This window comes from Anser anser, assembly GCF_964211835.1.
Source record: "Anser anser genome assembly, chromosome: 1".
Classification (NCBI taxonomy): Eukaryota; Metazoa; Chordata; class Aves; order Anseriformes; family Anatidae; genus Anser; species Anser anser.
The window spans coordinates 125,477,268-125,503,264 of record NC_139720.1 but is presented as its reverse complement, the minus strand read 5'-3'; the positions used below and the strand labels follow the sequence as shown (position 1 = coordinate 125,503,264).

General features: G+C 35.9%; 1 protein-coding gene across 2 annotated transcripts; it reads left to right on the top strand.

The window, feature by feature from the left end:
• Positions 1 to 466: 466 nt before the first annotated feature.
• LOC310883640 (uncharacterized protein) lies at positions 467 to 25,215 on the top strand. 2 transcript variants are annotated; one of them, XM_083804331.1, is made up of 6 exons: positions 467 to 1,537; positions 4,005 to 4,231; positions 9,276 to 9,387; positions 10,765 to 10,832; positions 15,677 to 15,834; positions 21,560 to 25,215. In XM_083804331.1, the coding sequence occupies exons 2-6, from the start codon at positions 4,138 to 4,140 to the stop codon at positions 21,608 to 21,610; spliced, it is 483 nt and encodes a 160-aa protein (XP_083660457.1). In that variant the 5' UTR covers positions 467 to 1,537; positions 4,005 to 4,137; the 3' UTR covers positions 21,611 to 25,215. The 2 variants fall into 2 exon arrangements, with proteins under 2 accessions (XP_083660457.1, XP_083660456.1); XM_083804330.1 differs by lacking the exon at positions 467 to 1,537 and having other exon boundaries at positions 3,153 to 4,231.
• The last annotated feature ends 782 nt before the right edge of the window (positions 25,216 to 25,997 follow it).

Sequence of the window (25,997 nt, the reverse complement as noted above, 5' to 3'; positions counted from 1 at the left end):
GTGGTCCTCACTCAGGGGTAAGTGGATGGCCTAATCGTACTGTAAATTAGCTTTGATTTGGCTGAGTTAAAGGTATTTGAAAAATCATCTTTTAAAGTAAAATTATTTTTAACGCTGTGGTCTATGTACCTACAGATGACTGATTGCAATCACTGGCGTAATGATTTAGTTTTGCAGTAAATTGATCAGATCCCATAACTGAAGTTGGATTTGGGCATGGATCCAACAGGCCTGTGTTGGACTTTCATTTCAGTTTCTGCAGTCATGGTAATCTTCAGCTGGAATATCAGCTCTCAGTTTTAAGCAAATTCCTTTCTGCTGGCCAGCCTCATCCCACTATTAGCCCTTTGAAAGCAGAGGTTGCCTGAGAGCAACAGAAGCTTCTGCCTGAATTAGCAGAGAGTCTTGGAGACAGGTGCCCCATGTGGGCCCACCCTCGGGGGGGGGGGGGGGGGTGCGGGGGAGGTGGTGGGTTTACAGGGGCTGTCACTAGCATATTCAGAGTCCAGCACAGCCGGGAATGCATATTTGTGGTGCACAGTGGGAACACTAAGCAGCAACAGGAGGTGGGTGCCAGTCTTCATTTTTGAGGGCACAGAGGAGACACCTACTCTCAGTGCTGCTCTGGTGGAGAGAGAAGTCCTTGCTGCTGCTTGTTAAATAAAATATGCTTCACCTCATTCCCTTTCCACTAGTCCAACTAATGGGATGAGAGAAAGTGAGAAGAGCTTTGTCTCAACATGTAAATATAAATAGAAATTTTCCTTTGAAATCTTGGTGAAATCTTGTCAGAATTTCGCAGATGTGCCCTACACATAGTTCACAAAAGTAAGACATGCTAGTCATTATGGCTGATTGGAGAGTTATTAAGATACTTATATCACTTAAGAAACAGAATAATTGGGTATCAAGACAATGTAATGAAATCATAATGCATTTTGTTTCTATAAACACCATGTGCAAATTTTTGAGTCTGGAAGTTATATGCTGAATCTTAAAGAGGGCATTTCCTGAAAGTTCAAAGCAAAATATTCCAGTAAGATAGCTATGCCGATATATTAGGTATATAGAATAAGGTTAGATAAATAAAATATTTTTGTATTAATTATACATTATTCCTACCTACTGCCCTATTAAAATAGTTTGGCAACAAATATAATATGAAAGCAGACCTGTTTTGAAATACAAAGCTGTCCTGGTTCCAGTTAGGACAGAGTTAAGTAGCTCATAGTAGCTGGTAGGGTGCTATGTTTTGGATTAGGATGAGAAGAGCGCTGATAACATGCTGATGTTTTAATTGTTGCAGAGCAGTGTTTACACCAGGCCAAGGACTTTTCAGCTTCTTGCTCTGTCCTGCCAGCGAGCAGGCTGGGGGTGCAGCAGGAGCTGGGAGGGGACAGACCCAGGACAGCTGACCCAAACTGGCCAAAGGGGTATTCCATACCATCTGACGTCATGCTAAACAATATATAGGGGTGGCTGGCCGGGGTGGGGGGGCCGGCTGCTCGGGGATAGGCTGGGCATCGGTCAGCGGGTGGTGAGCAATTGCATTGTGCATCACTTGTTTTCTTACACATTATTATTGTTAATACTATTATCATTATCACTATTATTATTATTATTGTTATTCTTATATTCCTTATATTCCTTATATTATTATATTCCTGTCTTAATAAACTGTCTTTATCTCAACTCACCGGCTTCACTTTCCCGTTTCTCTCCCCCATCCCAGAGAGGGAGGGGGGAGGGTGAGCGAACGGCTGTGTGGTGTTTAGCTGCCAGCCGGGTTAAACCACAACAAAAGCTTTTCAAAATTTTCCACAGAGAAATAGAACCTTTTTAAAAAGGAGATAACAAACTGCCTTGCTATCGGGTAAACATTTTTTAAAAATGTATTTGTGGCACCAAAGGAATATTTACGGCACTGAAATTGTGACTTTCCTGGTATTCAGCAGCACTATAATCACGCCACTTAAACAGTTCCCTTGACTTCTGAAATTAGTTTTTCCTGGAGGACTACCTCCTGTTTTCTTTTTTCTGTTTTTGTGTGTGTGGGACGGGGGGTTGGGGGTTGGGGGTGGAGTGGGGGGGGGCTTCCTAATTAAGTAGAAAAAGCTTTTGCTTACAATTGTCTAAAGGATCTATTCCTGCAAACTAACTAATGTGAAATCATGCATATGGAGTATATGGAATTATGGATTGGGGTGATCATTTGCTTAGGAAACAAAGAAAGTTCCATTAACAGCTGTGGTTATCTCTAAATAATTCTCAAGGAATACATAAAATCTGAAGGTTTCTAGAGGAAATCCTTTTTACTTCTCTCTCCTGCTTATGTGAATGTATAAAAGAATGAGCAGTGAAACAAGAAGTATTCACAGCCTATGAACAATGAAAAACAGCCCATGCTTGTCATGATGGTACAACATGGGATGGTCCACAAGCACATATTTACTTATTTACATTTAATGCCTCCATAGTGAAGTAAGAACATTTTTCTCTGTGAGTGTATGAGTAAGGAAAGAAATGAAAAATTATTCCTGTACTGAGTTTAAAGTCCATTTTTTTCCTGCACTGTCTCAGGAAATCTTCTGGTGCTCTGTCAGCAGTTTCACAGGTTCTCATTTTCTAATATACAAAGACTGGTAGAGCCCCTGAGGGCTGAAAAGGAAGAGAGACAGCTAATTTGATCTGTTTCCATGTTTTGGAAATGTTTTCAGCATTCATCTTGCTTGTGCAAAATGGATGAATCCAGATAGGGCTATTGCAGTTCACAACCAGAGCTGAAATAGTTACTTCCAAAGAAAATGAGCTTTTGCAGTGAGCTTCTCCACTACGACTTCACTGAGAAGAGCCTATTTGAAGCTGTAAACTCAGTTACACCTTCAGTGTGTGCGATAATTTTTTCCATGTCAGCATACTATGAAACCTTATTTAATGAGGTTTACAAGGGTGATTTCTTGTCCATACTTAATCACAGCCAAATTTGAACTCCAATTTCAAGTCCTTTTTTCTTGGTTCATGACTTGCATTCCTCATTTTCTCCAGTTTTATCTGGTAAGTGTTAACCTGCTAGAAGTATTATGGTTTTTTCTCTGTCCATGGTAAATAGTGTAACAGAGAAAATCTGCTTGTGCTCTCCAGTCTTCAGCAGATACTCATGCTCTACGGCTACCTACGATGAGCCAAATGCACTGATTCCATCAGCCTGGTTCACAGCCTGTGAAGAGCAAAACTAGATAATCTTGAAAATGTGCATGAATGATTGAAAATCGCATTCCCAAAAGAAACAGAAATTCATTTCAGGCAGACTGAGAATATATGAATGTCTGTCTGAACTTTTTATGAGCATTTAGAATTTGCTAATACAAGTTCATTGTTTGTACAACCCTTGAGAAGGATCTGTTCCACTGTATCTAGGAAAGGCAAGTTTCTTAGAGGAAGTGAAATACTTATAAGAAATTTGTTTAGATATTAGGAACAAATTATCTTTTCAATAGAAACAACAAATAATATCTCCTTTAAGTTGCCCTGAGCAGATTGGAGGAACTTGGATCATTGGATTAGATTTCCCTTTTCCCACTAATTTATGCAAAGCATCCTGTGCCCTCTCTTCAAATCACAGCTGCAATTACATCTTATCAAAATGTGTCTTTTTATTTTAATAAGTAATTGCTCACCTGTTCTCAAATAAATATAAAATATATATAAAAAAAATAGTTCCATAGTTACACTATCTCACTTGCAACATTGGGGAAAAAAATGGAAGTTTATTTTCTTTATTTGATTGTGGAATAGCCAGTATGACACAGATTTATGGCAAATATGTTGACCAAGCAGAATAATGAGATGATTTATCAAGTTTTTGTAACAGATAAATAACACTGAAAATGAGCCTGATATGTATGTTTATTCTGAGTAATTTCTATCATAATATCGGCATTGATATTGCCAATTTAAAGCCCCAACTTAAAACAAATATAATTATTAATATTTTTTTTCCCCAGTTATGAACAGAAAAGATATGTTGTTTTGCAAGTCTCCAGTTACGAGGGAGAACATTGTTTGTTATTGTGTAATTACTATGAGGAGGAGTCATGATCAGTAGAAAAGTACATTGAGTTACAAAGAAACTCACACATGCAGAAGAAGCCACAGATGACTGTAGTCTACAAGAAAGTGCATATGGGAACTCTACACCCTCCAAAATTTGGAAAAGAACCACAAGACAAAGGTAATACAACAATAAGAAGGTGAATTGTATTAACTGGAATGACAGAGGCTAGTGTGATACATACAAGGACTAGGAGAAGGAGGACTGTGGAATTGGCTTAGGTGACATATATTAGAATATATTAGAATATTAGAATATATTAGAATAAGAAGAATGTGTGAAAACATGTTTTTGTTATCTAGACAATTTATAAGATTTTGATGTAAGTTAGAAAGGAATGTTCCTATTTGTCCCACTGTTATTGCTTTTTACTTTCCGAAGTATCAAAGTATCAAAGTGACCAAGAAAAGCTTTTTATTTTGTGTGTGTGTGTCTGGTTTCTGCCAATCAACAATTCCTAAACATGACAGAACAGAGATATTTGGCATATGTTTAAATCTGCTCAGACCATGGAAGCAAATGCACTAAAAAAGGATAGAAGTATCATGATGTCTACATTAGCAAGTAATGCGGATCAACAAGACTGTATCTGCAGAAAAACAGATGGCACTAAGGAGGTGACATTCACACCGTAAACATTTAGGATTATTACTTCAGATGGTCACTAGACTGGTCTCATGGATTGAATGCCTGAGAGTGGTTAGAGAGCATTAGATACTCTTCTAGAGAGCATCTTCCATTTTACTTTCATCCAAAAGATGCCAGTTTGCATGCTAAAGACTGCTGGTCCTTGATATGAATCAAAGCACATTTGGAAAATTGGTCAGATTTGCTTCAAAAGCTGAATTAGAACTGAACAAAAAAATTATAGCACAGGTACGCCCAATGAATACATATCTTCTCTGAGAAACAGAAAAAAAAAAACCTGTTTGCACTGAGGTCTGTGGTGTTTTTGCCAGGGATCAACAGTCTCCTGCCCTAGCAGAGCTCCTATTGATACAGAAATTAATAGTTTTTATCAACATACAACATTGATTTTACTTAACAACTGAGATCTTTATATCTTAGAGAAAGTTAACAGTTATTTTGCAGGTTTAAAATGTTGAAAAGTTTATTGAGACAAGAAAGGATGTCTGAAAAGACTAAATATTATAAAACTCTAAAATTTTACATAAATGCACAATTTTATATTACATGTGCCAAAGACAGAATCTGTATGAAGAATTCACGTCACTTTCCTTCTCCTTCTCCTTCTCCTTCTCCTTCTCCTTCTCCTTCTCCTTCTCCTTCTCCTTCTCCTTCTCCTTCTCCTTCTCCTTCTCCTTCTCCTTCTCCTTCTCCTTCTCCTTCTCCTTCTCCTTCTCCTTCTCCTTCTCCTTCTCCTTCTCCTTCTCCTTCTCCTTCTCCTTCTCCTTCTCCTTCTCCTTCTCCTTCTCCTTCTCCTTCTCCTTCTCCTTCTCCTTCTCCTTCTCCTTCTCCTTCTCCTTCTCCTTCTCCTTCTCCTTCTCCTTCTCCTCCTCCTTCTTTCTCCTTCTCCTTCTCCTTCTCCTTCTCCTTCTCCTTCTCCTTCTCCTTCTCCTTCTCCTTCTCCTTCTCCTTCTCCTTCTCCTTCTCCTTCTCCTTCTCCTTCTCCTTCTCCTTCTCCTTCTCCTTCTCCTTCTCCTTCTCCTTCTCCTTCTCCTTCTCCTTCTCCTTCTCCTTCTCCTTCTCCTTCTTTCTCTCTCCTTCTCCTTCTCCTTCTCCTTCTCCTTCTCCTTCTCCTTCTCCTTCTCCTTCTCCTTCTCCTTCTCCTTCTCCTTCTCCTTCTCCTTCTCCTTCTCCTTCTCCTTCTCCTTCTCCTTCTCCTTCTCCTTCTCCTTCTCCTTCTCCTTCTCCTTCTCCTTCTCCTTCTCCTTCTCCTTCTCCTTCTCCTTCTCCTTCTCCTTCTCCTTCTCCTTCTCCTTCTCCTTCTCCTTCTCCTTCTCCTTCTCCTTCTCCTTCTCCTTCTCCTTCTCTTCTCCTTCTCCTTCTCCTTCTCCTTCTCCTTCTCCTTCTCCTTCTCCTTCTCCTTCTCCTTCTCCTTCTCCTTCTCCTTCTCCTTCTCCTTCTCCTTCTCCTTCTCCTTCTCCTTCTCCTTCTCCTTCTCCTTCTCCTTCTCCTTCTCCTTCTCCTTCTCCTTCTTTCTCCTTCTCCTTCTCCTTCTCCTTCTCCTTCTCTTTCTCCTTCTCCTTCTCCTTCTCCTTCTCCTTCTTTCTTCTTCTTCTTCTTTCTTCTTCTTCTTTCTTCTTCTTCTTCTTCTTCTTCTTCTTCTTCTTCTTCTTCTTCTTCTTCTTCTTCTTCTTCTTCTTCTTCTTCTTCTTCTTCTTCTTCTTCTTCCTCTTCTTCTTCTTCTTCTTCTTCCTCTTCTTCTTCTTCTTCTTCTTCCTCTTCTTCTTCTTCTTCTTCTTCTTTTTAATATATAAATAAATTGCCTGTTGGAATCATTCAAACCATGTAATTTCCTTAAATTTTCAATAGCAGACATATTTAAAACATAAGATGAAGTTTATATTAGGTTCCAATGTAAAACCTGGATAACTCCATTTCATTCAGAAGTCTCTATACACATGGAAGATCAGAAATAATGTATTGTAGCCCCATTTAGCGATATGTGCATCAGTGAAATTAACTCTAGATAATGTCCATATATGGTAACACTGTGCACTTTTAGAAAACCTTGCATTTCAAAATGTAAAGAAGTGCTTCTTCTCACATTTTTAACAGATAGGGGAAATTATTTTACCTATTTCATACTTGCATTTTCTAAGTCCTGGAGAGAACAAGTTAAAAGGGATGGAAAAAAATATTCTTCAGAGCATTTCCTCCACAACAACATTGCTTCACAGCATTCACAGAATATCATTTAATAGTATTGCTTTTCTAAATGTCAGCTAATAGTATGGCATTCTATGATCTGTTATTGTTATCTACAAACCATATATACCAAAAGATGATATATACAGGAAAATAGGAAGTTAAAATGGAATCTAGGAAAATGAGACATAACTTCAATCTAGGAACGGCCATGGTTTGGAAGAATATATTTCACTTCACAGTGCTCAGGTGGGGAGTAAATGCCTTCTTAATTCTAACTAATATAAGTTCAGCATCTGATCTTTATTAATACTAGATTTACATTGATAGTGAAAGCAGTTAACATTATGTAGAACATGTTTTGCAGTATGCTTTTAGTATTGTAGCTCAAGTGTCTGCAACGTCAGAGAAGACTGCCACATGAATATGAATAATGTATTTTTATTGAACAAAGGAAAAAGGAAAAGTCCTTCTGTGTTTTTATTTTATTTTATTTTATTTTATTTTATTTTATTTTATTTTATTTTATTTTATTTTATTTTATTTTATTTTTATTTGAGGTTCTTTAACTTTTAAAATACTTCCGAGCAAAGTGATCTACTAAAATTAGTGTATGCCTCTGGTTGAATTAAGCAAATGGAAAACTTTAGATTAGAGGAAATAGGAAATAAAGGTTGGGGAATTATTATTCACACACACAGGAAACATCTTTTTGGTATTTATATCTAAAATGGTTACCTTAAATCTTTCTGAGTATTTTAAGCTATTAGATAGCAGCTGAAAGTTGTGTAGACAAGGTACATAGGTTTTGGCATGTATTTTCCTACTCTTCTTCATTTTTCCATCTGTGTCATAAGCAGTACAAGAAGAAATTAGTATCATGTTCCTATAATGAAGTCATGAATTTGAGATTTACTTTGCAAGCACAGGGCTAAAAATGTGAAAATATAACATTACAGAAAGCAGGAGATTGAAATAATTTGTTTTCCCAAAATAATGTGTTGTGGTTTAACCCAGCCGGCAGCTAAGCACCACACCCTCCCCCCCTCCCTCTCTGGGATGGGGAAAGAGAATCAGAAAAATGAAGCCTGTGGGTTGAGATAGAGACAGTTTATTAGGACAGAGAAAAAAAAAATAATGATAATAGTACTACTACTAATGACATGTACAAAAAAAGTGATGCACAATGCAATTCCTCACCACCTGCTGACTGATGCCCAGCCTATCCCCAAGCAGCCGGTCCTCCCACCCCACCTAGCCACCCCTATATATTGTTTAGCATGACGTCAGATGGTATGGAATACCCCTTTGGCCAGTTTGGGTCAGCTGTCCTGGGTCTGTCCCCTCCCAGCTCCTGCTGCACCCCTAGCCTCCTTGCTGGCAGGGTGGTGTGAGAAGGTACAAAAGTCCTTGGCTTAGTGTAAGCACTGCTCTACAACAATTAAAACATCAGAGTGTTATCAACATTATTCTCATCCTAAATCCAAAACATAGCACCCTACCAGCTACTAGGAGGAAGATTAACTCTATCCTAGCTGAAACCAGGACAAATTGTAACAGGGTTAAACTTTAATTGTTGGCAGAATCTTTGATAACCTCTTTGACAGATGTTTCCTAAAGTAAAACAGTCATGTAAATATTAGCTATGGTGTAATAAAATAAAATATAGTAAAATATTAGATCATCCAGAAAGGTGCCAACATTATCCAACTACCACTAGAACAACTGTGCTAATAGGTTACCAGCCTAGTCTAGTTTTTTCTTAGTCTATACTATCCCACAAAACAAAGAACTTAAAAAATTTAAAAGAGGAAAGAAAGTGAATTTCCCAATTAAAAGAAACCCACTATACAAATACATAGAATTCATATTAAGAAATTCTTTTGTATAAATGCACTGCCCTTGTAGCAGGTCAGCATGTAGAAGACATACTGAAAAGATTCTTCTCTCCCTTTATGACTATATGAGTGTCACACAAGTAGGTTCTCTCATTAGATATGCACCAAGCTTCAGGTCTACCACAGAGTTAGTCCATTAACAAACACTTTGTTGTTAAATATTTCATTGTTATGAGCTCATGCTTAAACCTAAAGAGCAATCTGTGAAACAATGGAGTGTTAAAGATTTTACTGCCCATAAAACAACATGAGAGTAACTTTTAGAAAGCTGCAGAAGGATTCTGGAAAAGGATGGCTTTCTTTGCCTTTTATTGCTTCTTGGTGAATAATTTCTGTTTACGAACTCCCTACAGTAATGTAGAGGATCAATATTAAATCTATTGTGCAAATGAAATGATAGGAAACTCTGAAGCTTGTTACCCAACTGTCTTCAGTCCCTTTAAGATGGTGCCTCTGCAAACGTGAACACAGCATGACTGAGAAGATCCTGTTTGTGGACCTTGACTCAACCTTGGATTATTTATTACTCAACGAAATTTTGTACAGGTAAAATAACCCACAGTTGGGGTTGGGGTAGTGCACTTTTATTTATTACTCAACACATCTCTGCGGAAGGATGTGTTGTCCAGGGAGCAGAAGCTAAAAAGAGACCATGAAGTTTATTCATTTTACATTATTCTTCAGCTTGGAGTGCTGCTTTCAAGCTGGCCTTTCTTGGAGGAAATAGCAGGACTTCCATCACTTAAACTTACCATCCCTTTTGGCAAAATATGGGACATGACCTACCTACATTTAGCAAGTTGAATTGAGTATATTGTTGCAGTTAATAATTTAGTGTAGCTTCATTGTGATGTATACCTGATTGCCATTCAGACTTTGTGAAACTCAAACCTCTTTTCACATTCATCTACTTCAATTTTATATGCTAAACTCTTAATGTCTCAAAATACTAAATAATAGTTATTAAAGAGATATATTATCTGCAGTGAGAAAGAAACCTCTCTGTTGTGAGGTACAAAAACATGTTATAGCTTGTTATGTTCTGCTGTATCTATGTGCAATATATGGTTATTAATAAGGCTTCTAAAATCCTTGTGTTTGTCTTCTATGGTAACCTTGATACCTTAAAACAATAGTTGTTATTGTAATGGAAAGGAGGAACTCTGACAGCCCAGACACATGCAATTTTCAGACTTGGGAAGACAGTCAGGACACAGAGCAAAAGCTGTTGGTATAGACTTGTCACCTCAAAACCTCTTGACTGAATGTTTCCCTGTCTTCTACCTGAGGACTGTCAGAAAGAATGGTAATTTTTCCAACTCTAATGTTATGATGTCTTAAAATTTGTGTCAGAATTGGGAACATTCCTGCCATTTTCTTACAGAACCCTTCAAATTTCAACAAGACTAACCTTCATGAAAAATCAAACTCTTGATAAAGTAAGAGATTCAAACTGAATGATGCAACGAGCTTGAAAAATTCTGTCATGAAGACCTCCTCCATTTTAATTAAACCATCCTTCATTGTTTTTATCTCAATACATACAATTCCAAATTTTGGCATTGATTTTCTAGTATTTTCTTCACAGAGATAAGTGAACTAAGGTTCTTGCAGTCAAAGCCTTGAAACATTTAACTTTGTTGTATGCGGCAAGTTTGTGTTGATATTTTGGAATTTATGGGCCCACTAGTCCCATTGAAATTAATGTAATGTGTTTTTTCTAAAAAAAATATCCACAAGAAGAGATTTTGTGAATCTTATTGTACAAATTATAACTTTCACATTTAACACTAAAATATACCTAAAAAAATCACTTTTCTCATTTATATGAAAAAGATTTAGTACACTTATCTCAAGCTTAGCTACTGCAGTGAAACCTCTGATACATTGGTTTATTGACAACACTGATATACCCCCAAACAGCCACTGCAAACCTCTGGGAGATTGCCTGTGGCAGTACGTCCTTGTTCATGAGGAACTCATCAATATGTGTGAGTAGAGCTACCAACTTCTAATGTTAAAGACATTCAGCACTTTGGGGATTTAGCACCTGGTTGTACCAGCTGAAAAGTTCATTATTCTGCATGCACATGCAAGCACAGTGGAGTTTTTCCACGTAACACAGAAATGTCTGACATTTTTTTTTTTTTTAATACATGAATAAGAAACCATAAGAAGGTTAAGTGTTAGCTATTAACTGTAAATGCTCATAGCTGTATTAACCTGCTATGAATACCAGCTGATGCTGTTTGTCATTTTTTTGGTGTTGTCATGAAAATTGACCAGTGAAAACGTTGCATGAATGGCTCAGTGCATAATTCCTCTTTGAAGATCCAGACTGAAAAGTGAGGCCACGGCAGTCTCCTCAGGGCCTTCTGTCCATAGCTGGACTTTTCTTTGTGAGTAGTGGAGAAAGGAGGCAGAATAATAGTTCTTTTTTATCTTGGAAACCACAGAAACCTTGTCCCAAAGTGATCTTAAATGATAGTGTGGCATTGCAGAGCTCAGAAACATTGGGGTTCTATATGATCTCTATATAGAGAAAGGTACAGGGAAAAGAAGGTCTGGAATGACATCCAAATGGGCTCTCTTAGTCTAGTTCTATGCATTAAATGGTTCATACTCCTGGGGAAAAAAAATAATAAAAAAAATAAAGATTTGAGGTATTTACTAAACAATTGTGTCAATTGCATTCTTAATGTTGCTGAATTATACAGCTGGATTCCTATCAACACATACAAACCTCACACTCTCACACAGTACTTTCTTATCAATGGACTGTGATGACTAGCACCTGCCAGGGTTGTCTTTTATGAAATTAATATTTTGAAAAACAATATAAACACAGAGAAGAGAATAATAATAATAATAATAATAAAAAGTTAAAAAAAATGTATGGACTAGAGCAGTCCTATTGATTTGCACTTAACTGACTTTACAGTGGAAAGCAACAACAGTTTGACATCATAGGGCATCCATTTGTTAATTTTTAACAGGAAGCTGAAGTGCTACCAATCATAAAACTGATGGGTAAACAAAATAAGGGAAGAAGTCTACATGTGTTAACATGAATGAATAAGAAATGACCATCACTGAAGAAAGACAGAAGAGTATCACTGAGAGAGCACAGAAAGATTCTTTCTTCTAGAGAACCAAATGACTTCCTTGTCCATCAGAAACACATAGAAAAGTCTGAGCCAAAGCATTTTGGCTTTTTCATAACATGAAAGCTAAAGAAGAAATAATATATTTTTACTGAATTTTAATTCAAAAGCAAAAAGTACAACTGAAAAATCACATCTAAGCATATAACATAAGCAAGTCAGATGTCTAAAGAAAATCACTACAGATGTTTTGTAAAAGGCCCACAAGAATAAGGTCCAAAATGCTGGCCTATTGGTGTCTTGAAAGTAAAGCAATCACAGAGAAAACGATACTAGAAAGAAAAGTCCTTCATGCCTCCTCTCATTTCAGTGTAAAGAAGTAAATAAAACAGAACAGAACTGAATATAGAAAAAACATGTTTTTATTCTAAAGAAATTATAGGAGATGAGTATATAATGTGTCAAAAACAACTGTGTATTCTGTAATACTTGCAGTGGTACTGCCAGAAAACCTTCTAGGAAAGCATTTTCAAAACACTAGAAATACACTTTGCAGGAACTGAAGGATTGTGATAACCTTTCTGAAGATTAAGATGTGGAGAGTCATGCATTTTCAACTGATTGCATCTTGGTAACTCAGCCTGTGATTTCCACCTTGTAAAAGATTATGAAAAGAATTGATGGCTGGTTCTAAACTATCAGGAGACAAAAACAAAAAGTGTTTGAGATTGAAATAGAATTGTAACAGTAAATAATATAGCAGAAGGTAGATAAATAAAGAAAGGTAAAGAACATTGCAAGAATAATAGATAAAAAAGACAGTTCAGTGCAAATAAATATAAAAGATTGATCAGTCAGCTGATTTTTTATCACGCCTCAGAACCTATAAAATATGTAATGCAAAAAAGAATGTTGTGTAAGTAACTACCTGTTCCATTGATGAATATTGAGAAATTGCAAAGACAAAAATGATTTAAAAATTCTTACTGTCTTTACAGAACTCTAAAGGTTCAGATTCCTTATTATACAATATTTTAGATTTCATAAAGTAGCATGCATACAGAATATATAAGAATAAGATAATGCTGCAATCCTGCATATATAACAGTGAAGGAACAGAGACAGCTGATATTAGCATAATGGAATCAGTAACAGAGTTTTGTCCATTATGAAAGAAGAATGTAGGAAGGGATGTGGATATATCCCATACCTTTAAGTGAGACAAAAACAGACAGCTTGAAAAGTCTGCCATTTACCAGTATGTTGATATGGAGAAATTCTGGGAGAAAACTCAATGGTACTGGCATCAGAAGTCTCCCTTGATGAGAAAAAGCAGGGCAAACTGGGTTAGGAACACAGGAGCTGCCATAGCAAGTTGAGTCAGTAATTCCTCTCTTTTGTTATCCTGTTTTTGACAGGGAGCAGCTATCAGTGCTTAAGAGAATAGAACAAAATATTAAAATGCACACAGTTCTGGAATGACTGTCTCACTGGTGAAGTTGTTTTATCTTTCTCTGTTGACTGGAGTTTGGCTTATTATCTAGAGGTCTAATGTTATGATGGCACTCAAGAAAACCCTTTAAATATAACAGCAAATACTGAGCTTTACTCACATCTTTTCTTTTTTTTTTTTTTTTTTTTTTACTTATAAAAGTGTACAAAAATGCTTGTCAATATAAAAAACAGCTGCAGAAGAGCTGGAAGGAAAAGATTGTACCCCAGGCATCAAAGTATTTTGTTATGCTTTTAAGGCTGGCTGAGAAGCTGTGGTAACGCTCCCTTCTCTTACACATGTTGATTTGTATGTGGAAGTTCTATGTTGGACAAGAAAAATCCACAATTTGATTAAATCATATAAAATAAACAAATGTTCCTCTTTGAAACTTGGTTGCTGAAGAATAAATAATTTCAGAAGTGGAATTTCAAAATTCGCCCCAAACCCATAAGCAAATCTTAAAAATTTGCTGAGAATATTGCTATACTTAAGAATACATTGACTTTGTCTATGACCACCCTGTCATTAACTCTCCAGTTTGTTAGGATTCACTTGCTTGCCCTTCCTAGTACTCTTCCATCCTATCTATAAGATGGTTTTATATTTGGTATGTCCTCAGCTAGACAAGCAGAACACTTTTTTGCCCATAATGCTTGACGTCTCCACACAGAATGATTTAGAGATCCCAAGAAGGTGCTGATGGAACTGCTGATGGCACCAGTATGTCTGGGTCAACTTGGTGGTGTCCTTGCCTAATCAGCTACCTTGAGATGAAGGGCAAAGTAGCCTTGGAGCAGTAAGCAACCTTATTTATTGCAGAACCTGAGTAGCATCTGGGTATTGTCCTTGTATGAGCTGAGGAGCCTATCTCATGGCAGGTCAGAAATAATGGGGTCTCTAATATTGTGAGTGAAAGTGCAATAAACATCAAAACAGTATAGTCTGAAAGAGGATATGACTGTGAAGTGCAAAATCACAAATGAATATACTCCCATTGTTTATTTCCTTAAATACACACATTCATCTTGTAGCAGATCTCAGACAGTATGCTAGACACAAATGCAATCATAATCCTAGTAGACTGCATGAACTTCAAGAAACTAATGAATCCTGAATGATGGCAGGCTCAAGATGACTTTTTGTCATGAAATGTAGGTGATTATTCTTTGGAAAGAACTTGTTAAATTTACTCTATAGAGAAGCCACAAATGTTTTAGGAGAATTTTTTAGAACAGATTTTGTTACAGATGTTTGTGCTCAAGAACTTAAAAATTTGTTCATGAAACTAAAATAATAAAAGTTCGGGAGAATCACACAAAGAAGAAAGAAAGGTCTGAACAGCATGTCTTTTTTTTTTGTTGTTTGCTTTTCTTCATATTTTGCAGCAGACCATGCAAAAATATACAGAGAAAACAGTAAATGTAGGAAAAAGACTCTTCTAATCCTGTCTATTTCAGTGTCCATCTGCAAAAATAGCAGATGCCAAATGAAGATTATAAACCCCAAAGAATAAAACAGAGATATTCTTTCAGTAGTCTCCCAACTATATATTAATCAGTTCAAAAATATGAATCAAAAAGGATATTTAATTCCCTATGTTAACCATTATTGTCATTGAGAATATGTATATTTTACTTCTTCTATATTCCACCCTATTGTAGGTTGAATGGAAAACTGCTTTCTCTGTTAGGTATCAGCTTACTAGATATTAATTTTAATAGGTTTCCTTGCTTTTATCGTGAAGAAAAGTGACTACTTCTTTCTTTGCATTCACTATAGTTTTATGATTTTATAGATTTTAATCATATTATTTTTTCCACCATCAGTTTCTAAACTGGGAAATTTGAGTCTACACAGCTTCTTATCAATATTTTTTTTTGAGGGGGGGAGGGGGAGGGCAACAAGAATTATCTACAATTTAAAAATACAGATTTATTTAGTGGCATAAAGGAGTTTTTATGGTGTTTTTATTTGTCATGTTGATTTCTGTGGAGGATTAAGCTAGCATTTTCAGCATGGTCTTGATAATTAAGCTCAAAATTCTTTTTCTTAAGCATCAAAGCATAATAGATCTCTTACAGTTCATTGCAGTGAAATGATGTGTTTTTTTTTATTTCTCTTGTGTATATAGTGAAACTCCCCAGTTTCTTACTGTAAATGTTTATTATTATTATTATTATTACTATTACTATTACTATTATTATTATTATTTAAGCCTTTTTGGTATTTTTTACAGTCCCTGGCTGTGGCTTGACCCGTGAGGAGCCCATACAGTGCTCTAGCAATTCTTGGTGGGTCACTGTGACAGGCTGCAAATTGAAGTTCCCAAGGGAGATCTACTTCTGTGCTGAAGATGATTCTAACTCCCAGCAGTCTCTACAGAATACAGAAAGTGCAAGTCTCTCCTTCTGCTCCTAATTCTTTGCAATGAATTTAACTCTAACAGAACTGAGGATTTACTTCCTTCTCCTCAACCAATTTTCCTCTTCTGCTATCCTTTCCTCTTCAAAAACAAACAAACAAAAAAACAAAACACCACAAACCAAAACAACAAACAAAGCCCAACCCAACCCAACTCAAACTAAGAAACAACACTCACCATCCACAAAAAATATTTACTTTTCAAAAAACACATAATTTTTACCTTCACTCAGTTTTTCAAAATATATTTAATTATACATATATTCCATGCCTCAGTATCAGCCATTTAAAGAAAACTCAAATAAAAAAGAGTTTCTACAGTTATACTTCAAAACAAATTAAAGTTCTCTTTATCTGAAATGCTGATATATTTTTTTTTTTAATCTTGTAAACATATTTTCTCCAGCTTGAGAGATAGTCTGATAATTCTAAGAGGAGAACCAGGCATGTTTTCAAAGTTACATGGCACTAAAAAGCAGACTTTATAGCAGTATTCAGCATATTAATGTGGTTTGATAGTGTGACACTGACAAAGTATCAAATTTACTGTCAGAATTGTTCAGTGTCATGTCATTTGCATAAACTCAACTTCTGGAATAAAGCAATTTCAGACAAAGCTGGCTGCTGTAAGAAAAAGACAGGCAGAAGATATTTCATCTCAGGATACTCAGCCATGGGAGGACAAATGATCATTCTGTCAGAAAAATTAAAGGAAAATGTATTTTACTTTCATGTTCTTATTTCAAGTTGGAAAAGTTTATTGAAAACAGTATTTTTTCTCATAAGCAAAATATTTTACAAACATTTTCCAAGAATGTATTATTTTTTCATACAAAAAGCTTTCATCGTTCATTCTCTTTCTCTTTCTCATGAATTTGAAAAATTGGACCGGAAGGCATTAAAAATTGGAAGAATTAAGTTAATGAAAGTTTCCCATTTTTTATTTTTATATATAAATTATTAAATATTATTATATTATTATATATAAATTATATATATATATATATATATATTTTTTTTTTTCCCCAGAGGAGTAATATTTTGGGTTTATAAATCTTAGAGAATGGAAAATATTTTAAAAATATTTAGGTTTTATTGAGACATTACTTTTCAGTCTTTTTAATTTTGTCACAAAAATGTTTTGTTCCATACTGAGAAGCTGTTTCATTAACTAAACTTTCATTGACTTCCTCCACCTCATTTTTAAATTTTTCTCTCAACAGAGAAGAAGTGACACAGGTGACTGCATCAGTATTAGCATTTACTTCTGGCTTCTACTGCAGCTGCAGTATAAATCCCCTATAGTGCTAGTGTCTATATAAATAACTTTTTAAGTATCTCTCAAATGGCAAAGTCTCAGTTGTGGCCCTCTGTGAATGGAGCATATGTAGAGTGTGTATATAGTCCGTAATAGAATTTTGTTTTCTTGTTTTCCTTTTCAGTTGTATGCTTGTTTTTGTCTTGTATGCTTCCTGCAACATTTTCAGTAATTTAAAAAATATGTTTGTCTCTCCTTTCTCTGCTTTCTATCTTCTTTTAGCTCTGCTGAATGAAACTTAACCTTAGTAACAGTCTCATTTGAATCACGGTTACAAACACAATGTAACATAAGGCAAGAATTTACAAGAATGAATTCAGTTTTGATTTATTTATTTATTTTTCCTGACAGCGAACAAACAAGAATTTTTACTGGAATTTAGAGTGGGGACAGACTATACTGGAAAGGGTTAAAAACTCATAATAGTGTCTTATGGGAAAAAATCTGCTGCAGGAGCATTTTGTCGTTTGCTCACAGTTCTCCAGCTGGGCTTGAGCACATGGAAATAGTTGACCAGTCATTTCAGAAGTAGCTGAACTTCGCATACCACCCGCCATGGAGGAAAATGTCAGGAGGTGCTGTATAAATGGGGAGAGAAAAGTTAACTGGGAAAATTGGGCCAGTTTAGCTTGTAGAAGAGAATACTGAGAGGGGATGTTATCAATGTATACAAATATCTGAAGGGAGGGTGTCAAGAGGGTGGGCCAAACTCTTTTCAGTGGTGCCCAGCAACTGGACGAGAGGCAATGGACATAAACTGAAACAGAGGAAGTTCTGGCTGAATATGCAGGGGCACTTCTTTACTGTAAGGGTGATAGAACACTGGAACAGGTTGCCCACAGGTTGTGGAGTCTCCTTCTCTCAGATATTCAAAACCTGCCTGGATGCAATCCTGTGCAATGTGCGCTAGGTGACCCTGCTTGCCAGGGGAGTTGGACAAGATTATCTCTAGTGGTCCCTTCCAACCTCAACCATTCTGTGATTCTGTGAAAACCAGAATGGTTCTACAGACTTCTTGCTGTTCATAGTACAATTTCATTTTAATTATGCCTGTGTAATTAGTAATTAGTAATACTGGAATTTCTGTAGGTTTTGAAGTTAGTAAAAACCTTGAACCTTGTATCAAGTGAAGAATTTTTTTTTGTTATTTTGCTCAAATCTGCCACAGTAACAATCAATATACCTGCTTGTGATCACAAGGCAAAAGCTTTGAGGTATATACAGAAAAAAAATAATCAGTGTGTTTTACTCATAATGAAAAACCGTGTGTCCACATAACTTCTCATTTGAGATGACACTGATGGGGATGTTGGATTTTGAAGTACAGACAGGGAAGAGGAGAGACATCTCCACACATGGGGAACTCATCTAATGCTGTCAGAAGTAGCTGAGAATCTTCTTTCTAAAAGCTTTTGAAAATGTATCCATCATCTTAGGGCTTATAGAAAAGTTGAATATCATTCTCTCATCTTCAGGCAAAGGACCTTACCTAATGACGAGAGAAATAAGTTAGCTCAGTCTGTTCATAGCTTGAGTGAGAACATGGTGTCATCTTCTGAGACATAAAGCTTTCACTAGCTCACAAGTAGATAGGTTCTGCATTATCTCTTTCTGCATAATCTTTTACACAAATATTTAGATTGATCATATTATTTGCAACATGGAAAATTTCAGTACTGTCCTTGATGTTATACACAAAAAACATGAACCACCAGTAAGACAGGCACATTACTTGACTTTCTTAAGTCAGATAGATAGACTTTCTTTTACAAGAACCAGATAATATATACAGTGGCAACATGTCACCCATTTAAGTGTTTCTATGATTCAACTCTTTATGGAGAGGTTATTTACAGATATGCCAGAACTAGATCTCATTAACAGTTCTGTTGAAATGGAATAAAAAACTACTTTAAACTCATTACCCAGTGTTGATTCTACTCACAGTGCTTACACTGTTCTCATCATAACTGGGGCTTATAAGCCTTCTCTACTCTTTCACCAGTGTCTTCATATTGATGCAGAAAAGTCTGTGTTCATATTCAACAGGTTAACGAACTAACACATCACACTCTGAACTACTTGCAAATAACTAATTTAAAATTTGGGTGTTTCAGAAAGGTGAAATCCATGAAGGAAATTATTAATTAATTAGAGAAATCTGAGGTTCCACTGAATTTGACAGCAATGTGTGTGAACGCTTCCGTGTTTCTTCTCAATGAGTGTAGATTTTTGGCTTTATTGTTAATGTGCGTGTGTGTGCTTTTTTTCAGAAAGGGAAAATGGTTTAGCTGTAGAGAAAAATTGGCTACACAAAATGCAGTTCAACGCACAAGTAAAAAGTTGAAAAGTGTGGTTAAGTGGTTCATTCCTAGTGACTTCTGCTGGTAACAGCTACTACTTTTAATGACACTAAGTGCAACATTTTTAGAGAGAAGATAATCCCTAAACATCTTTCCAAATTTAGATGGCCCTGTAGCTTCTTAGGCTCCCTGACAAACAAAACCACTCCAGAGACAGTGGAAAGTCTTATGACAGGGGGCAGCGAGCATGTCTTACATCTGTTTGAAGTTTTACATCAGAGAAACATCCAAAAGTCAAGTGGATTTCAGGAAATTGTTATGTCTCTAACTTCACAGTTATTTAAGTAGTCTCACTAGGCAGTAGACGTAAATTATCTTCCAGCTATGACTATGCCACTGGAAAATGTGTTTTGTACTAGAAAGAGGCTCACAATTTTATATGTATATGCCCAGTAAAGTAGTCTGGAAGACTTCTCCCCAGCTATCTCAAGCTAAATCAATTCATATTAGATTAAGTAGTTCAAATATTTGGATTAAATTGCTGGATTTTGCTTGAAGTGAATAAAGCAGGATGTGCAGAAACAGCCCTTCTGGCAGGTCAAATTTATATTATGTGCATTGGTAAAGAACTGAGGGCTGTAAACTGAAAGCATGGCTGGATCCTACATAGATTCTTTAAAGTAACCTGTAATTTATAATTAGTACATTTTGTTTGTTTGTTGTTTGTTTGTTTTTATTTAAGGTAACTTTTTATAAGTAAAATACACTCAAGCATGAAAAAAAAATCACTGCATGGAACCTGTTATATTAGACTAGCTGAATTTAGATTGATCTAAATGCATAGCTATTAAATTTACCTATCCCACTACACACTGATCTATTTCAAGTTTGCTCAGAATGAAATAAAAGATTTAAGAAATTCTTACTATTCTTCCACTCCATTTCTTGTTCTCTTTTCCTTTATGAAGGTTCTTTTCTTTTTTATTGTGTCTTAGATGCTTCAGGAAATATTTCTCTTGGAATATTAAAAAAAAAAAAGAAAAGTTCAAAACACAACCAAATAAACTGTGACCTTAATCTTCTACTAGTGCAAATCAGTCTAAATTCACCAAGTTGGAAAGAACATTAATGTGAATTCCTTACCTGAGTGGGATATCTCTGGGTGGTAGGAAAACTGATTTTTCCTTCCTTTTCCCCTTAACCCATTCATTTAAAAAACCCTATTTTTTTTTTTTTTTTCTGGGCAAGCAAATCTAGGAAGCCTTTTACCCCTGTTTCTGAAATATTTTTGTTGAATCTGCTTGGTCACCCAACATATTTGCAAATATTAATAGAAAATTTAGACAGTAATTAAAGTCTGCAAAGCAGATGACTGTGGAACAATATCCACTCTTTTTTTTTTTTTTATGATGGGATATTCATGAAGTGGTTGCCAGCTTGGAATAGGGATTTTTATCTTTCCTGGAGATCTGTCCTGCTAATGGTTTCAGAGAGTAGTAGTAAGACATTTCCGCTCACTTGAAGTGGCAGATGTTTCTAGCTGATTTCACTGTAAGCCTGAGGTTGAATCAGGGACATTGGTTATAGATGAGGGATGGAGAAGGCTTTTTTTCCTCAGCAGCTTTACAGGCTGCCTTGCTAAGAGGACAGCCTAGGATGAAATTTATCTTTTATTGTTAAGTACTAAGAAAGCTGAAGCAGGAAAGGTGGCTGTGAATAAAAGTTGTGATGACTCATCTCTGATCTCTCTGGTTTGTAATTAGCAACATTTAAAAACATGAATGAGTACAATTGCCTCTCTTACAGAGTGTAAGCTGGCCTTGTCCTCTGCCAGCCCAGGCAATGGCTGTTGGCACAGACAATGCTGTAAAAAGACAAAAGGAAATCCCACAGTGCTAGTGTATCAGGCACTTAGCTGGGAGCAGGGAGAGAGCTCATATTGCTCTAAGAAATAGAGCAATATTCTATATTCTTACTTCTAAATTCTAAATTCTTCCTTCTGTGTTTATTTTCCACTGTGTGCACTGCCTTCTTTACTAGGTAATTGAAGTCAATTCTTCCTTTATTTTTTTTCCAGGCAAATCCACAGTCCTCACTCAGCTCCAAACCCCAAAGCTTATTGCCCTGAAGGAGTTGCCTTCTGTATTTGGAGACTGGGATTTCAGAGTATCCAAGGGGTCTTCGTGGGAAGAGAAAACAATATGGACAGCTGGGGATGGAGAAAGACTCCCACTTCTCTGACAGACTCCTTCCTCCCTACTGCTGCTACTTCTCTTTGTCCTCAGGGGGCTGTTGAACCTCTGTGTTAGAAGCCTTTCCCTTCTTCCCTGCATATGTAAAGAAACTTCTGATTATCCATCTAGCTCCTCTGAGACTAGAAATATTTTTCTAATTCAGGAGCTGAAACATGAATGTGATGTAAATGACCCCCATGGCAGGGGCCACATTGATGCAGTTATGAGTAGACAGACCCCTCAGTGAGTTGTACACAACATTGGCAAAACATTAGGGCAAACAAACACACAAACAAACAAAAAGATAGCAAAAGTTAATTTGTTAGCAAAATAGCTAATAGAGACACCATGTACCTTTTGCATTTGACTATAATGTGTATCGTATTAAGATGATAATAAGATATGGATCTCAGTAAATACAAATAAGGCCCCACATATGATGACATTTCTCCCTAGATTTTACAATGTACAAAGCAATAGAGCCACTCAGTTTACAGGTGCTACCACTGGAAGATGTTTAATATATAACCAAACTCAGTTTGAATAGATTTTATGAAGAGCTGAAACTGTAATCTCAACATAGAGAGCTAAGCATTTCAGTAAATGTATCTGGATGGCTCAACAAGGTATACTTCATAAACCTGTTTTCAGCTATTAACTTCGGCTCATGGAGAATTTCCTGCTGTTTATATCACTGCCAAAGCTTGCTCCATAACTGTTATGAAAGCAATTTTTGCTATTGTTATCAGCGCTTCAACATAGTCGCAATAATGGCCCTGTGCAGGAGATAATAGTGCAGTATGTAAAATACTTTTTTTTTTTTCAATTGGTGCTTTGTGTGGAAAGTATAGGAAAAATAATTGCACCACTGAAATTTGTGATATACAGTTACGATACTTTTAATTAAAAGGAAAAGAAAAAGACACCAGGTAATAGGATATTATTTTCTCCCCTTCTAATAGCATTTAAAATGAAAATTTAAATGAAAATTTTAAAACTAAGAACTGAAGCATAATATCACTTAATGGGAATTGTCTGTCTTATATTAAGAAATATATTGGCAAAAAAATGCAGTACCATTTTCAGATTATTTATTTTATAATACTTAACACAGTACTAGACAAGAGCCATAACAGAGATATAACAGGAATTATGAAATACAAGTGGAAAAAAAGATAGGCTCACCATTTGAACCAGACATTAATGCATTTTTTCAAGTTTATGACTGAGATCAGTTACCTTTAACACCTTCTTTAAATATAGAATTGTATGTTTTCTGGGCTTGTATTTGTTTAATGCTTGGGTCAAGAATATATCCAACTACTCTTCTGATTCAGGCCCCAAGTTTTCAGCTTGTGGGAAAGCATCCTCACTAATACAACTTGTTCCCAAAGGCATCTGAAGAGAAGGAAAGGAAAAGTACTGTGTGAAGGGTGGCTTTTGCAGCTTGCTCTTTGTACCTTGAAGGCAAATAGATGCATAGACTTAGAGAAACTGATCTGAGATGGAGCTGATTGTATGACCTTATCCTTAATTCAGTATAATTCATAATGCTTCTAGAAGCATTAAGAGCTTTACCTTGATAGTCAGATTTCGCATATTGACATCCAATACCTCATTTCCTTTGTTTGACTGATGCCTCCTCCCTGATAATAGACTTGTTAATCTACTTCTACTTGTTAATCTACTTCAAACTGATCACCTGCAGAATATAGAAAGAACACAAAGCAGGGGGAAAAACAGATATTGGACTACTTGTAGAAAAGCTTCAGAACCAGCACATCTTCGATTACACTGCCTATTTATAAGTTCCCTTAAGTTTATTGAAAATTATTCTTTGAAGCCTATAAGATTCAGAAAAACAGGGTAGGATGAAACCTATTACTTAGAACTGGTCCTAATACCTAGCTTTTAGCAAGTACTGGCAAGTCATGAGTGTGCTGTGGAAGTTATGCTTACGTTTTTGGGGCAAGGATATGGAAATTTACAATGTAGATTAGTCTGTTTGGTTCAGACAAAGAGACCCTGCCTGCATGTGCAGGGGATGTTCTCCTTCAGTAGTGCTGTGTAGAGACAAACATATGTCAAGAAATATCCGGAAAAAACGAGTACTAATTTACATGGAAATAAAGAAAAAGATGCACATGAGAATATTTAATTAATGTATAGGTACTTTTATGCACTTTTTGCTCAAACTTCTGTACTTGAAAAATATTGGAAATATATTTTCCTTTCCTTTTTGAATTTTAATGAGTTCTGCTTATAATGAGACGTACCCATATTTTATTCAATATTTCTCATTTTTAAAATACTGGAAGCTTACCCACATAACCATGAACGTTTGTCAAATGAGAAAGAACAGTTTGACACAGAGAAGAAAAGAGTATTTCTGTGAGCTCTCTACAGCAAATTTAAGAGTTGGGAAACCTGGATAGCTTAGATAAGATTCAAGCAGGCTTCAAAACATGAAGTTTCTCCTTTGAACTGAACTCTGCTACCTCTGTTTCTGAAGTGGTTATGAGATCTACAAGACCCTCTAGCAAAACACTGAATGACGGATGAAGAGGTACAGCTGAACAGCTGTTTCTTAAACAGGGAAGAACTGCAAATTATAGTTCCTAAGAACAACAACAACAATAACAACAACAACAACAAAAAAACACAGTTTTTTTCCTGTTACTAATAAAAACTAGAAATGTCCTCTACCTTCCTTTCAGGGATTTGTCACAAGATAAACTACTCCTTCTGATGTCAGCTGGTAAGTCAGTTAGTTACTTCATCTTTTGGTAAGCTTCTCATTTTGGTCAAGCCAGAATGAACGGTAGATCAGGCATACTTAACTATTCACTTAAGAGTGGAGATTGCAGGAACATCTCTAAGATCACTGTTGTCTTTCCCATTATTTCAATTTACTAAAATCAAATCTACATGATCATCAAGTAGATATATGTGCCACTTAAGATCAGGCCTAGAACTATCGAATTCCATAGTATATGAAGTGAATTACATTATTTTTTTCCATTTTGGTTGGAATAAATTTCCACCACGAAGAGTGTATCTGCTGTGTCAAATTTATTACCTTGGAAAACAACAACAACAACAACAACTGTTACAAAAGAACTTGTGTAAACATTTTGCTTTGACAATTTTAAAAAATGAATGTCTCTATTCTACAGTGCAAGGAGTTTAAAACATGGAAATATTTAAAAGATCCACAATCCAAGTGAAATACTCAGTGATTGAAACAAGGTATTTTAAACTAATCTAATGTAGTTTCCTTTATATATTCTCACTTTATGACAATGTGAGATTTTTCTTTTTCTATTGTGTTAAAAAAGTGAGAAGTACAAACTGGGAGATGGGAAAATAACTGAAATCTTAAAACTTATAACAAGCTGGACAATCAGATTACTGTTCAGTTCTACATAAAAAAAAGTTACTATGAAAATTGTGTCAGATTATGTGTGACTATAAAACAACAATACACTATTTCCATGCACCTAGTGAACTGTTTGTCATTCTAAAGTTCAACCTCATACATAACATATTGTTTACATCCAGGCTCTGTGCTGTGCTTTTTTACTTACTGGATTATGGGACATGCCTTGGGACATGGAGTTCTTGGAACATGTCTTGACAAGCTGGAGGAAAATGTCTTATTTATTTATTTATTTATTTATTTATTTTTTGTAACAACATCAACTGAGAAAGGGAAAACAGAATTCAGATCTGCCAAAAAATTCCTAAGTTAATGACATTGGCAGTATTTGATGTGAAATAAATGAGGATTCGTAATAGAAATAAATGAGGACTTATAACAGAAATAAATGAGGATTCATAATAGTATTATCTGTTCATTCTCAGAAGTGGACAAGTTTCTTTTTTTTAAATTTTGACATAACACTGGAACGCATAGTGGACTTGAGAAGAAAAAAACATAATTAAAAATAATGCTACTTTTCAAACCAAAAGTACTCCCCAGTTATAATTCTTTTACTTGCCAGTCAGACATTGTGACAAGGAAATTTATTCATTTCTGTTCAGAGCTACTCCTTCCTCTTAGTTGATGCTGACACTTACATGGCCTCATGGATTGCCAGCTATGTTATTGGGACACCCTCTGGTCTGGGGACTTGCCAAGATGATTCTGGGCTTACTTTCACTTTCTAACATATAATCACAGTTTGATTTATGAGTAAATGACTTATCAAGAACATGTGAGAGCTCTGGCATACCTGGGAATTAATCCAGATTGGTGAGATAACCACTTTGAACTTCTCA